Genomic DNA, 14,366 nt, shown 5'->3' with positions numbered 1-14,366 from the left:
ACGAGCTGCGTGAAAATTAAAGGCGCAAAAATTAAGGGAATTAAGGTAGCGACAGAAAGAACGGCCATCTACAAAAATTCAAGGGCCGTCGGGCCGTCAAACAAGAAAAACACAAACATTGGGTCGTTTGTTTTGGTTTTCAAAACAGACGAACCGATTAAACAGAAACATGGCGAGAAGTAATATTTGGCATGGAATGAAAAATCTAGACACACTCTTAAAAGTTACGAAGAAAGTGATTTGATAAACCTAATCATAAAGACACTCCTAAAAGTAACGGAGAGAGCGATTTGATAAAAGTAAACTTAGAAACACTCTTAAAAGTTACGAAACAAATAAAGCGGTTTGATAAAAGAGAACTTAGAAACACGCTCAAAAGTTACGAAGAAGAAGGTGATTCGATAAATAAGAGCTTAGAAACATTCTCAAAAGTTACAAAGAAAGCGATTCGATAAAAGTGAATTTAGGCACACTCTTATAAGTTACGAAGAAAGTGATTTGATAAGCCTAAGTTTCCCTCTACTGATGCAAGTTACCCGACTTCACGGTACTACCAATGCGGATAAAGAATTCAAAAGTTTTTGTCGAGGACCCCCAAGTTAGAATAGTTTGGTAGAAATCAAACAACAACACAGTGTCACACTGCATATTAAAGGCAAAAATAGCAATTTCTTTTGGTCGCAGGACCCTGCCGACGCACCGGACTGTCCGGTGTATTTGTCCGGTGGCAAAAAGTATCCTTTCGCTACACCGGACGCAATAAGTCCGGTGTCAGTCCGGTGTTGCATACAGGGAATTTTGGACGCTGGACATTTATGAAACAAAAAATCAAGAAACACCGACACCGGTGACCGGACATCCGATTTCCTTAAGGGGTCACTCACATATCGATTCTTCCCACGACTAACGTCAAATTGACGCTAATTTGAAAACCCCCCACCCCCACCTCTTAACGTCAAAGTTCAAAAATTATCAAAAATCGATGAAAATTTTCTCCTTCACTTTCATCGTTGTTTCGTCGTCAGCCATCTTTAATTTCGCTACGGCTTGCTCAGGCAGATAATTTCTTGTTGCCGGAATTAATTATCTCCATAATCATATAATCAACAGAAAAGCCGCATTTCTCAAAAAAAGACAAACCCTGGGCGAAATTCAAGGGCCGTGCGGACCGTCTGAACAAAAGGAACTCGAGACGTAAACATTGGGCCATTTGTTTTGGTTAAAATTTCTGTAAAATAGCAAAGTGAACGAATATTTAGGTATGTAAAAGGAGGAAAAGAAATATGGAAAGTAACATTTGTCACGGAATAAACGTATTAAAAATCAATATTTCTGGTGAAATTTCTTAGCGTCAAATACTCTAACTAACCCACCCACCCCTTCGCGTCAATTTGACGTTAGTTGTGGGAAGAATCAATATGTGAGTAACCCCTAAGTCTGGTATAGAGATTGTCCGGTGGTAAAAAAATTCTCATTTTACACCGGTGTTCGTTAAGTCTGGTGCGTCGGCAGGGTCCTTTGGCCGGGCGCCCAAACACTGAACAAAATTATGGATTTTTCACCTTTCAAAACCTGATGGCTGGCCGGAATACCGGTGAATACCGTGAAAAAGGGTAACTTGCATCAGTGGAGAGGCTAACATGCATAGCCCTCAAATGAAAGGCCCGGCTGGTCATTAAAATACGAAAATAAATCGAAACAAAAATGGTAGAGTAGAGCTGCGAGCGGAGCTGCGTATGTGTATTTTAATGACCAGCCAGGTCATTCATTTGATGGCTATGCCATGTTAGCCTCCACTGATGCAAGTTACCCTTTCTCACGGTATGCCCTTACATGCACAGGCCAGATTGTGTCATGTCTAGGAGCTTTTTAAGTACAAAATTGCCTAGCTAGCGGTCCAAAAAGTTCAGACCTAGGCCACCTTTGGATGGTTGGTTGTCGTTCATGTCATCATGCTACCTACAGCTTCGATTTCGTTCGATTCCCTGTGCTTACAATAAATGTAACCTTGTAAATGAAAGAAAATTAATGTTCTGAGCTCTGTTCCTTACCTTACTGCCTTAAGGAGCCAGCAATAGTGTTGAAACAGGAAGCGCAATAAAATTATAATCTTGGCAAAGTGTGGTGCAAAAATTCCTCTAAAAAATGGATGGATGCTTGCTTGCTGAGCTGAGAGACTCGGTCTACACTGTCTACATAAATTTTCTTCCAAGTGTGTACGAAGCTTAAGGGAAAAAATAAACAAGAGCCGCAAGAATGCAACCTCGATCCCTGCGTATTATCAGCTTTTTGATTCTTACTGATAGCGCTAGATAATACCCTGGCATTGGCTGGTTTTCGAACGCGAAAGATTACGTAATTAAAAAACAAAACTCGCATCAGCCAACACCAGGGTATTCTCTGGCGTCAATCAGTAACGTAAATAAAGCCTGGGATACACGGGGACGAGGTTGGCAAGAATGCTGATAAATATTTCTTCCAAGTATACGCCTTTTCGGGGTTCACGACGCCAATAAACTCCCCCTTCTTTTAAACGCCCACTCGAATAAACACCCCTCCTAAAAGAAAAATTATTTCATAAACGCCCCCTTCAAATGAAAGCCCCCTTCGAATTAAGGCCCCCTCTAGGGGAGGGGCGTAATCAAAAAAATTAAATAAACGCCCCGGGCGTTTATTCGAAGTAATACGGTAGTAGCATCATGTATCATGCAGGTTGTAAAACGATATTGTAGTACCCCGGGCGGGGTACTACCCTTGCCGACCAACAGGGTGTGCCGCTGAATTTCGAAAAATGGACCCTACGTGGGACTCGTTTGTTTTTTAAGTGACTCGGACTAAAATTAGTAAAAATGCGTGTAAGACGGTTCTAACGCCCAAATCTAAAGCTTCGCGGGAATAGCTTGCGCTGAATAGCCGTGACGACTCCTAGACTAGCGAGCACCTCACTAAAAACCGGGATTTCCACTTTGACGATTTTCGAAAAAAAGAAGCCTTTCAAGTGCTTTGACGCAAATTCGATTATTATGCTAACAGGAGCTTCGATAGTTAAAAGTGACGTCAAAAAATCGAATGTTTAGAGCCACTGACCTTTATATATCCCTGGACCAAGTTCAATCCCGGCCAACCAAAAATCTTTGATCGGAGTTTTTTTGAAATTGGTACCCTAATGGCGGCACTACTCAATAGCGGTGAAAATGCATAGAGAGCGCTAGATCTACTTTTCCTCGAATACTTTTGATGATGTAGCGCCGATAGACGTTAATTTTTAACATTGCAATGGCTTCATCTCGGGTACCAATTCTAAAAAAACCCCAATCAAATATGGTGGATATAGCTTGGTCCAGGGATATATTTAAAGGTCAGTGTTTAGAGCCCGAAAACCCGGGCATTTATTCGAAAAAGTCGCAAAGTGGAATAGACGTTAATTGCGTAAAAAACGCGGGTGACGTCTAGTATAGGCTACTCCTAGACCGCTCAATTCCAATACAGAACCGGACATCGGTAATGAAAAGCCAGTCATCATGAGATTGTCTCGTAATAAACCTGATTGAATTGGCCAAGAATCGAAAGAATATTATAATAAGCAATGAAATCAGAGACCTGAGATGAATCAAATTTCTAAAAAATGTTAAATGTTTTGGTAGGGTGAAGATTGGCCTCTACTCTAGTTGTTCACATCGCCATTTTCCTCGCTTTTAAAAACCAGATTACCCCGTTTCTTTTTCCAACATTTGAGAACAGTGCCACTACAATTAAGATAGTATATAATATAATAATATATTGAGAATTTTTATTTTTCTCCAAGCCACTAAATCATGATTCAAAATAAATAAACAACACAAAAATTTGATTTTATTCAAACAAAGCTTTTCGAGTCTTAACTGCTCATCATCAGGTTAAAAATGACATTTCTAGGTTGAAAAATGTATCTACATATCATACAAAAAATACAAAAAGCTTTGTTTGAATAAAATCAAATTTTTGTGTTGTTTATTTATATTGAGAATTTTGGTTATTCTAACGTTTTTCAAGATCTAAAGTTCTGGCGAGAAAGTTGATTTTTGGCTATCTTTTTAATTTAATTGAATATTTCAATTTGGGAGGGGTTGGCAGACTTCCAGGCTATATTCTGAGTCTTATTGGACTATTTTTGAACTTTTGGATCCTCAGATCCTAAGGTCCTTAAGTCTCATGTTAAAGCTCAGAGTTAAAACTCTACCCTTCCAACCTACTTTAGAGCACTTACAAATCGCTTGTGGTTCAAAAACTTCCCGGTGGATTTCCCTTTTTTCTCAAATATTATGACCTTGATTGTAGAGAGATAGACAACCTACAAAATAAAAAATATTTGAGACAAAGGGAATTTCCCTGCAAATTTTTAAACACCGCAAATGATTTTTAAGCGCATTAAACTACAGTGAAAGTAAGAATTAGGACCTTAGGATCTCAGGATTCAAAAGCTCAAATTTGCTCCAATAGGGCCAGATGGGATGGAGTTTTTATAAGATACTTTAATAATTGGTCATTTGAAGTAATAAAAATGACGCGTTCTTTAGAAAAAGTAACAAAATTGTTTTATTACTGGTTAACGACCAACCAAATCAAATAAGAGCTTGTAAAAACTCCATCTCATCCCAATAGGGCTTGAAATATAGCCTAGAAGCCACCGAACCCCTCCAAAATCGAAATATTCAATGAAAGAAAGTTGAAGTGCTAAAATAGCAATTCTCGCCCGAACTTTAAATTCTGAAAAACATTAAAATACACTAAAATCTCAATATATTTCGACCATCATTGTAGTACCCTTGTATCCTAGGCTTTGTACATTACTGGTTACTGGTACGTTACGTGTCAGAGAATTATTAGATTATTTTTGTATCTTTATTTCTTTCATCTTCATTTTTCTTTTTCATTTTTCAACTTTTCAAAAATCTCTTATCTTTTAGATTGTTCTCCTTGGAAATATCTTTCCAACAGTGTAAAATTTTTAACAAAACTTAAGTGTCTTTTGAGAAAGACTTAAAGACAGTCCTGAGGGTAAACGGGTATAAAAATGGATAGAGCAGGGAAATGTTGATAATTTTCAGTCGAAAAAACTTTTTCACCTAAAGCTATTGAAAATTTACAATATGAATGAATGCTTTCTTTATTTACAATAGGTACACAAAAGAATTATTTTATATATGTGGATGCAGAGAAAAAATATATACAAAAAAAGTCCAGCTTAAAAGAATTTATAAAAACTGATGGTGTGAAAAAGACCTAAAATTCATGAAATACATGACGTAATCTTTTATACGGAAACATTTGAAAAGGATCGAGTCTTTACAAGATTAATAAGAATTTTTTAAATTACGTCACGAACATCAATTGCCTCGTATTCAAACAAGTACCATGATGATTATGTCCCTTGAGAGATTAAATGATTTTTTTATGAATAGAAAGTAGTTTTAATAAAATCCTCTGGTAGTTAATCACCATGGCAGTATTTTTATGTTCGTGGCGTAATTTATGTAAAGGTCTATTCTCCAAGTTTCTATATAGAAGATGTGTTTCCGAAACCCCGAGCTAAAACTTTTCAGGGATGGGTGTTGTTGAAGATCTGCTGTGAAATTACCACTTTAGAGTTTAACCAAAAATGGCACATGTTTCCGTATATAAAAGAGTACATCATGAATATTATGAAAATCGAGTATAAAAAGTCTTCCTCTGTTTACATTCAGCAGCGGATCTAAAAGCGGTTCAAAATCAACGATGGAGAGTGTTTCTTTTATCCATACTCCTTATAAGGAAATTAAGACTCTCCGATATAAATTTTGAGCCCTCCTCCTCAGATCCGATACTGACATTTACTTTCTGATATAAACTTTACATGCCTTTATCAAGCTTGAAATTTGACTTGATATTGTCTGTTTTTGAAGGTGCCAACAGCAATAATCCAGTATAAAAGCTTTTGAAGCACCATAACTAATTGGCTTTAGGTCATGTGACAACCAGTGCTTTGGTGCAATTTGAATAATATTTTAAATACGTTTGATTTTATAATATCATAGATTAATAGTCATGGTCATGCATTGAGAACATGGTTTCAGCAGATGATAAATATCTTGAAACAACGAATTAGAGCCATCCTTATTAGCAATAATCTGCGATTAGAATCCCAGGTTCAAATCAATTTTGATTCACAATGACCTTGAGAATAAATATAATCTGTTTGGTTTATGTACACGATTGACCTTTCGTAAGATGTTTAAACTTCTGGTTAAGAAGTACTGTAATTATCACAACCGATTGACATACTGTACTTATTTTTCATGAGGGATTATCTTGACCAAAACTGTGCTTCAAATTTTTTTTTTGATTAAAAATACTTAGTCTTATTCTTAGAGTCAAATGAGACGTTTTTTCAGTAATGGCTTGGTCCGTCCTTAAACATGGCTGGCATGTAAGTATTGGAGGACGAATATAAGTTAGTTGGTGTGTTCCCAGTCAATGACAGTGAGGTATAGCTGTTTGACGAGGAGGGCGGAAAGAGATTTGGATTGGGCGGTGCGAGACTGTAGTATGATTTCATATCTGGTAATCCAATGGCGGCAGCTGAATTAAGATAGCTGAGTGCTTTTCCTGGATCGTTAAGGGGCGGTACTGGAAAGCCACTTTCACCACCACCAAAGCTGGACATTTTAAATGCATCTGATGAGATTTTTGCGAATCCTGCTGCAGGTGGATATTGGTAGGGTGGTGGGATGTTGGCGGATGCACTTTGGAAGTTAATTGATGGATAGGGCGGTTGGCTTTGTTGCGTTTTTCGTTTCCTCCGTCTTGGTTTGTAAGAGTAATCGGGATATTTTTGACTGTGAATTGTCCTTAATCTTTTGCTTTCTTGAACATAAGGTGATTTATCCTCGTCAGACATACGAGACCATTCAGCGCCCAATAATTTGGAGATTTCACAATTTAACATATTTGGGAATTTGAGTGCCAGTTTTCGTCGCTCTGTTCGTGACCATACCATGAAAGCATTCATTGGTCGCTTCACATGGTCATCATCCTCCTCAACCTGAAAACATTTTTAAAGAATTCAAAGATTACACAATAGGCTCTTCCAGAAAATGTTCGTGCATGGGGGGGTGGATGGAGGATATAGTGGCCGGGGGTATAGTCTAGCAAGCTAGACGACTAATTTATACATAGTAGAAATAAAGCAAAAAGTAATGAATGGAACAATTTTAGTCGTCTAGAAACCTTTGTGCACTAACTCCAAACAAAAGAAAAGTGTCAATATTGCAATTATAATTTTTTCTTGCTCAAAATAATTCTTGAGAAAAAAAATATGTGTGGATTTGTGTATTGAAAGTTTTTCATTTGAGTTGATTTCGTTTTAAAAGTTTGTTGTTGCTTGATAAATTGTTTTCTCGCTACGCAAGTTTCTGCGTAGCTAGCCCCTGTATCTATAAGGCTGGAACACCGGATTCTTCCAGTCGTTTATACAAACTAAATCCCGTATTATTATTATTATTAGTATTGGTATTATTAGTATTACACGCATTATAAACGGCTCCAGTCTACCGGGGGTAGTGAAAAATCTACAAAATTTGCCTTGTCCGGGGGTAAACTTGCTCTGTTTGAGGGTAATTTTGAATGTCCAGGGGGTCGACTGCCCAATTAGCTTTTCTAGCAAAAGAAAACATGTACCCCCTCTGTTGACGAGGTCTACTTTTTTGTGACCTACCGCCTTGGAATTTGAGGCAATTACAGAATCATTACTCTCTGGAATTCTGAAACTTTACAGATTTTCAATTTTTACTCATATGGACACTGCATTTCAGAACCTATCCCCATGGAACGGTAATGGGCCTCCTCAACATGGGTGCACAGATTTTGTCTGGAAAATCCTAATTTCTTTGCAAAAATTCTTGGCATTTTTAAGATCAGATTGGAGGAGGTTTATCGTACGTCTCCAAATCAAAAGAACTCTTGAACTTTAATGTTAGGAATTTTGAGACCTTATTTTCAAAAATGAAGTATTTTTCCACGAAGATTCCAATGATATAGGTTTCGGAGTAATTTGGGATGAAATAGTCCAGAAATTCAAGATTTTCTGATTTTTACTACAGCAATTTTTAAAACGGTTTTATCATCTAAACCCTTCGGAAATCTATTGTTGATACCATAAATTTTCAAATTTAAATTTAAGGAGTAACAAGCAACATGCTGAATGGACCTACCTGGTGATCAAAATCAGATAAAAGTAGGACAAATAGCAAGAGAGTAAGAAAGTGTAATTAGCAGCTTGAATATAGGAACTTTTCTGCCCAAATTTGCTCAAAAAATTATTTTTTCGAAAATCAGGCTCCATCAGAAATTAAATATTACCATATTATAGCACTATGCAAAAAATAAGAAAAAAACACCAAGCCAATCTCTAGAAATGCTCATTTTCCCTAAATATGACAAAAGGGAGTTTCCCCAAATAAGAAAATCCGATTTTTACAGCCAAAAAAATTTTTCCGGAAAAAAAAGCTTGAGTTACGTTTTAGATATAATTTGAAAAAACTAATGAAGCAATTTCACACAAAGTCCAAAAAACCCCATTTTTTGGCACATGTTGGCCCAAATTTGCCCCAAAAAATTATTTTTTGAAAATAGGACTTCATCAGATTTTAAGTATTACCATATTACATCAAAGTACAAAAAATCAGAAAAAAATATCGATCCAATCGCCAGAAACGCTCTTTTTCCCTAAAAATGACATAAGGGAATTTCCCCAAATAAGAAAAACTGATTTTTACGGCCAAAAAAAATTTTCCGAAAAAAACTGCTTCAGTCACTTTTTAGAGAACCTTGCTCTCCATCTTTCTGCCAAAAATCAGGAAAAACTAATGAAGCAATTTTGCACAAAGTCCAAAAAACCTTATTTTAGGTAGTTTTTGGCCCAAATTTGCCCCCCAAATTTTTTTTTTCAAAAATCGGGCTCCGTCAATTTTTAGGCATTGCTATTTTGTATCATTGTGCAAAAAATTAAAAAAAACTAATGAGCCAATCCCGAGAAAAGCTGCTAACAGGAAAATGGTAAAAGGGAATTTCCCCAAAAAACGAAAATCCGTATTTTACGACGAAAAAAAATTTTCCGAGAAAAATTACTTCAGCCACATTTTAGGGTACCTTGCACTCTATATTTCTGCCAAAAATCAGGAAAAACTAATGAAGCAATTTTGCACCAAGTCCAAAAAACCTTATTTTTAGGTAGATTTTGGCCCAAATTTGCACCCCAAATTTTTTTTTCAAAAATCGGGCTCCGTCACTTTTCAGGCATTGCTATTTTGTATCATTGTGCAAAAAATTAAAAAAAACTAATGAGCCAATCCCGAGAAAAGCTTGTAACAGACGAACGGACAACGGTCAAATTAAAGGACCTCCCGGTAGGTCCAAAAAGGATGAAGAATTCCACGATTTTCGATTTCGGGTGACATAAAAAGTGGTATTTCATCCTATGCCACTCTTTCGGTGAATATATTGCTATTTTCTGAAAGATACACTCTTTACTATTACACTCATGTAATTTTCATCCTCAAAACAATATCCATTAGTTTTTAAAACATTGTTTTGGACAACCCGTTTTTTATCAATATTTTTGTACCGACATACTCACGCTGATAAATACAATGGGCTTGCTAAGAATTCGCCAGGCTAAGATCTAAAATTCGCTTGAGTTAATTTCTCATTTTCCAGCCTATCAAAAAACAAAGCAAAACCCTTGAAAAAAAGATCAATTCACCTGTGCTTGTTGGTGGCTTCCCGGTGGCCCTACAGAGGATGGTGGTGGTGGAAGTGGGTGTGGTATTGAGTTAACAAGGGGATGAATAATCTGATGAGCGTGAACCACTGATGACGTCACCTGTACTGCTTGCTGTGCTGCCTGATAATTCGAGTTGGCATCTGCTTGAATAAGCGCTGGAACGTTTTCTGATTTTGATGACTCAGCACTTGTCATTGCTAACATTTTTGGTAGATGTGGCACTTCATTTGGTGATTCTTGTGGAAGATATGGAGAACTGGAGCTACTTTCCGTTGTTCGGATCATCTAGTTAGAAGAATCGTACCAAATTTAAGTAAACATTCCAATTAATGAATACGTTCTTTTTATAAGAACAAACAATATAAGAACATCGACAAAAATACTCATATAAATGGTGAAAATAAGAACATGTTAAGAATATTTTTAGGATTAACCCTATTCGGCCTAGGGGGGGGGGCTGTTTCTGTTCGGAGGTCAAATTATTGGTAATAGCTCCTAAAATAATAGAGCTTTTGTCATGAGATTTTCTGTAAATTCCTAACTTTTATTAAGCTTCAAAAAAAAAAAAATTTGACACCTAAAAATTTTCACACCTTGAGCATGATGACATTTCTGACAGTAAGGTGTCACAAAAATTGACACTTTTCCAGTACAAATCTATTTTTAATGTCAAATATATCGTTTAAACCGTCATTTATTGAATATTTAGGAAAAAATAAGCATTTTGAACTCAGGCAACTTTTTTCTAAAGCCTTTGTTAGAATACAATAGCTATTTATAAGAACAAAGGAAATTTTCGGTTTTTGCTCACTTTGGGCATGATGAGTGACGTCATCAAAAAATTTTTTTGTCAAAAGTTACCTTATGTGACAAGGATCTTGTGTGCCAAATTTCATCCAAAAAGACCCACTAGATCAAAAGTTAAGGGGTGGTACAGGAAAAGCCCCCCCTAGTTCTGAACCGCCCCTAAAAGTCTAGGTTGATTTAATAGGGTAAAGCTGTAAAGTGCTTCAAAGGTTTTTTGATGTTCTTATAAAAAGTGAAAAAAATTGGTGGGAAGGTACTGGCTACAATTAGTTACCTTTTTTAATAGGACCATTCAAAATTTTTGAAGATTTTCGGATGCTCTTAACTTTGTTGTTTAACTTTTTGAGCTTTATAAGCCTAAACATTTTCGAAGCAGGGTTGTATTTTCACCTTTTTGTGAGTATTTTTGTCCTTTTCTCTAAGAAATCGGGTGCTTAAGAGTATCTTTTCTTGTCTTCTCTACCGGGTGCACCAAAAAAAAACTATACAACTTTGTCGAGATATCGTACGGTTTTTCGGTATTGCCGAAATCGACCCTTTTTTCTTCGGAAATTTGGAAATTAGGTAAAATTCCTTCGGTATTTCGGAATTCTGAAATTGTTTCGGTATCAGAAATCCATGAGTTTTTGCTTCGAAATTTTGGTATTATAAAGTTTTTATCCCCTTTTTTCGGAATTCATACATGAAAAATCAAATTTGATGAAAAATTTGTCAAAACGAGGAAAAATACCCAAAAAATCGGTATCGGAATTGCAAGTATTTTTTTACGGAATTTCGGAAATTTTAGCAAAATTATTCGGTATTTCGGAAATCGCAAACCCCGTACGCCCCCCCCCTTTTCAAGTGACATTAAGCTAGCGCCAAAAGCTCTTTCACTGGTGAGAGTCAACTCTATGGGGTAGGGGGTAGTAGAGAAGTCAGCCATCCAATTGGATGAGGCGTTATCAAGTATAGTTTAAAACGCCGGTAAAGTTTCTGCAAAAAAATATGCTAAGGTCATACTCAAGGTGAGTAAACAATTCAAACAGGATTCCTAAAAAAAGGGATTTTTGCAAAGTGCATTCCTTTTAAGGGAAATTAAAAATTCCCTATTGACTGGGACAGTAAAATAACCCTAGTTAGATATATGTAAATATCGTATAGAAGAGTTTGATAGGGTATAAATGGACCTTTCTTTAGTACCATACACGTTATACAGAATAAGATAAAACAATAAGTGATTAAACAAAAAAGGTGATGTTAGAATAGGAAAGAATATAGAATTATTAAAAATAAAATTGTTACCTTTTATTCTAAATACTGTATTCTAATGTTTCAACAAGTTCTCTGTAGGATAAGTTGAATTTGGTATTGACGAGTGGATCCTATCCTCTATTGTTGTCGTTTCAGTCAAAATCCAATTTTATCGAATGAACTGTATAACTATTTATTTAATTCGATATTGAAACACGTCTTTTCACCAAATTGAGAATTTAGTATAGTTCTTATTTAACCCATCACAATATCCTCCTTGATTTTTTTTTCACATTATTTTAAAAATGTTTGTTATATTTTTGATGAAAAAAAAAGCTTAAGGGAGGAAACATTTCTATACAGAAAGAGTGTCTCAATTATGAATAAGTGTTTGGTTTTCATTTCGAAATGGTCGGTCTAACATCCATCTGATGTCCATAAAATGTCCAACAACCCTATGGTTTCCTCATATTCAGCATATAAAGACGGGGGTTTAATATTGTACAAACGTCATACCATTTGAAGCCGTATCCTCCAATTCCCTTGTCTGATGATCAAGGGAAGCATTGCTTCGTTGACAATAGGTATTTCCAACAGCATCTACAAAAAAGAATGAAAAATTACCAAATTAAGGTCGTAAAGTACTGGCAAATTTTCGAAATATTAGAATTTGGATAAAACCCCCGTCTCAGAAGATTAGTGTTTCGCTTTCAATGCTGAATAACATTAAGATTTTGCATTCAAACGCGGCTTCTATGTTGATATGAAAACTTTTGAAAATATGAAAATAAATTTTATGTCAATAGTCCTCATTAATAAAACTTATATTAATTAATATTAAATTTGGAAAGACGCAGCGTATCTCCTCAGATAAATTTTCAGTCTTATGATGGGTGTCGTTCAATAGAAACATTTTTCATCAAAAATTTTCGAACTGTTAAGATTTTATAAATATAAGAAACTTACATACCTTTTCTAGACGTCAGAGGTGCAACATGGCATCTTTAAGGCAGAGTTCTCTTTTAACAATTCCTAAAAAAATAAAAATGACATCATTGTACAGTTTGATAGTTATGACAAGAAAGAAAATTCACTTTCTTTCAAGGGTTGACCTCTTTCAGTATATTTCCCAGCTTCCTTCATTTAGGAGCGCTTCTTTCGGCTGCCAGTAATTTTGATTGAGGAACTAATTCAAAAGGGTGGCACGCAGAGTTTTCCCACGAATCCAAGCATGATCTTTTTGAAATTGAGTTGTACCGTGGCTTTGAAAAAATTCTGATACAGCTAGTATACAGCAGAATAGATAGATAGATAAATGGTTTTTGAAAGATAAAATAATTTCCCCTAAATGCGAATTTTTTCAATTTCTTTTCGGACACACTGTAAAACAACAAACTAACCTTTTATCCATAAGGGGCTATTCTAATGAAGCTCTAAATCAGCATAATTTATTCTTGATATTTGACAATTTGAAGGTTTCTATTTTATAGATCTAAATCAGAATTGTTTACAACAGTTAGTTGAGGGGTATAGTATCGTATACAGTCAATAATCTCTCTTTCGAACCTTTCTGCGATTCGAACTGAAATACACTACTGAATGGTAGTGTTAAATTCCCTCTGTAATTCGAATCTTTCTCTATTTCATCCCTTGAATATCGATTTAGAGAGAGCCAACTGTAATTAAAACTGAAAAAAATCTTTTCAAAAAAGAGGGCGTGTCTTTCAAAGAAAAGAAATCATAAAGAAAAATAACAAAGCAAAACAAAAGCAAACAAAAGAGACCGGGGTCATGTGATTGCGCAATAACCAAAGCAAAGAAAATGACGTGCTTTTACTGCGCATGCCTCAAACAAACACTGTTCGGTTGAATAGAGATAATTAATGTGTTTGTAAACAAAACAAATAGTTTAGTTTTTCCAACCGGAACGAACAAAGGGATGTAGTTGATTTCAAAACAAATCAAGCATTCAAAAAGGGGTTTTTCCCCGATATCCAGGGAAATACCACATGTCCCTTTTAATTTTGAGGAGCTGAGAGTAGTTGCTGTTTACATAATTTTAAAGATATTCTTTTTGAAAATCCAATACCCTAGGATACTCTTAGGCTCCAAATAAACCGGGGGAGGGTCCTAAATAAGATCTGGGGGGGGGGGCATTGGAAAATTTTCAAAAAATTAACAAGGGGGGGGGGGCTTTATTTTTCACCTAAGAGTACTTTGTCTGGTTTTTGAAGATAATCTACTTTATAATATAGAAAGGTTGTGTAGGCAAATGGTAGAAGATACGTCAAATGATGTCTTTAATGAGGAAACCCATTAAAAAAAGCCAAAACAGAATGTTTGTTTCTTCCTGGAAAAACATTCCAGAATAATGTTTTAAGATCGACCACTTGTTTGATTGAAGACAAACACTGTTTTGGAACAAAGATCTTTCAGAGGTTTTGAAGGTGTTCAACTATCTAAAACCATTTAGTTTCTACGTCTTTTAAACAAAACAAACACATTTTGATGGAAAGGTAAATAGTTT

The 14,366-nt window shown here is 35.7% G+C and overlaps 2 protein-coding genes across 2 annotated transcripts in view; both read right to left on the bottom strand.

Annotated features, from left to right (window-relative positions):
- The window catches only part of LOC136813151 (telomerase protein component 1-like), an 89,007-nt gene extending 86,820 nt beyond the window's left edge, over positions 1-2,187 (bottom strand). Inside the window, exon 1 of the mRNA XM_067069682.1 lies at positions 2,052-2,187. The gene's annotated coding sequence lies outside the window, so the exon portion shown is untranslated. The remainder of the gene's footprint in view (positions 1-2,051) is intronic.
- Positions 2,188-5,073: 2,886 nt separating this feature from the next.
- On the bottom strand, positions 5,074-13,342 carry LOC136813150 (transcription factor sox-3-like). The gene is made up of 5 exons (XM_067069680.1): positions 13,240-13,342; positions 12,810-12,871; positions 11,891-12,439; positions 9,779-10,084; positions 5,074-7,060 (listed from the first exon to the last, which is right to left on the bottom strand). Exons 4-5 carry the CDS (start codon positions 10,082-10,084, stop codon positions 6,407-6,409), a joined length of 960 nt encoding a protein of 319 aa, XP_066925781.1. The 5' UTR covers positions 11,891-12,439; positions 12,810-12,871; positions 13,240-13,342; the 3' UTR covers positions 5,074-6,406.
- Positions 13,343-14,366: the final 1,024 nt, after the last annotated feature.

This window comes from Clytia hemisphaerica, unplaced genomic scaffold, assembly GCF_902728285.1.
Source record: "Clytia hemisphaerica strain Z4C2 unplaced genomic scaffold, Clytia hemisphaerica genome assembly, whole genome shotgun sequence".
Taxonomy (NCBI): domain Eukaryota; kingdom Metazoa; phylum Cnidaria; class Hydrozoa; order Leptothecata; family Clytiidae; genus Clytia; species Clytia hemisphaerica.
Note: the sequence above shows the minus strand (reverse complement) of the source record. Positions and strands in the feature narration are given on the sequence as shown.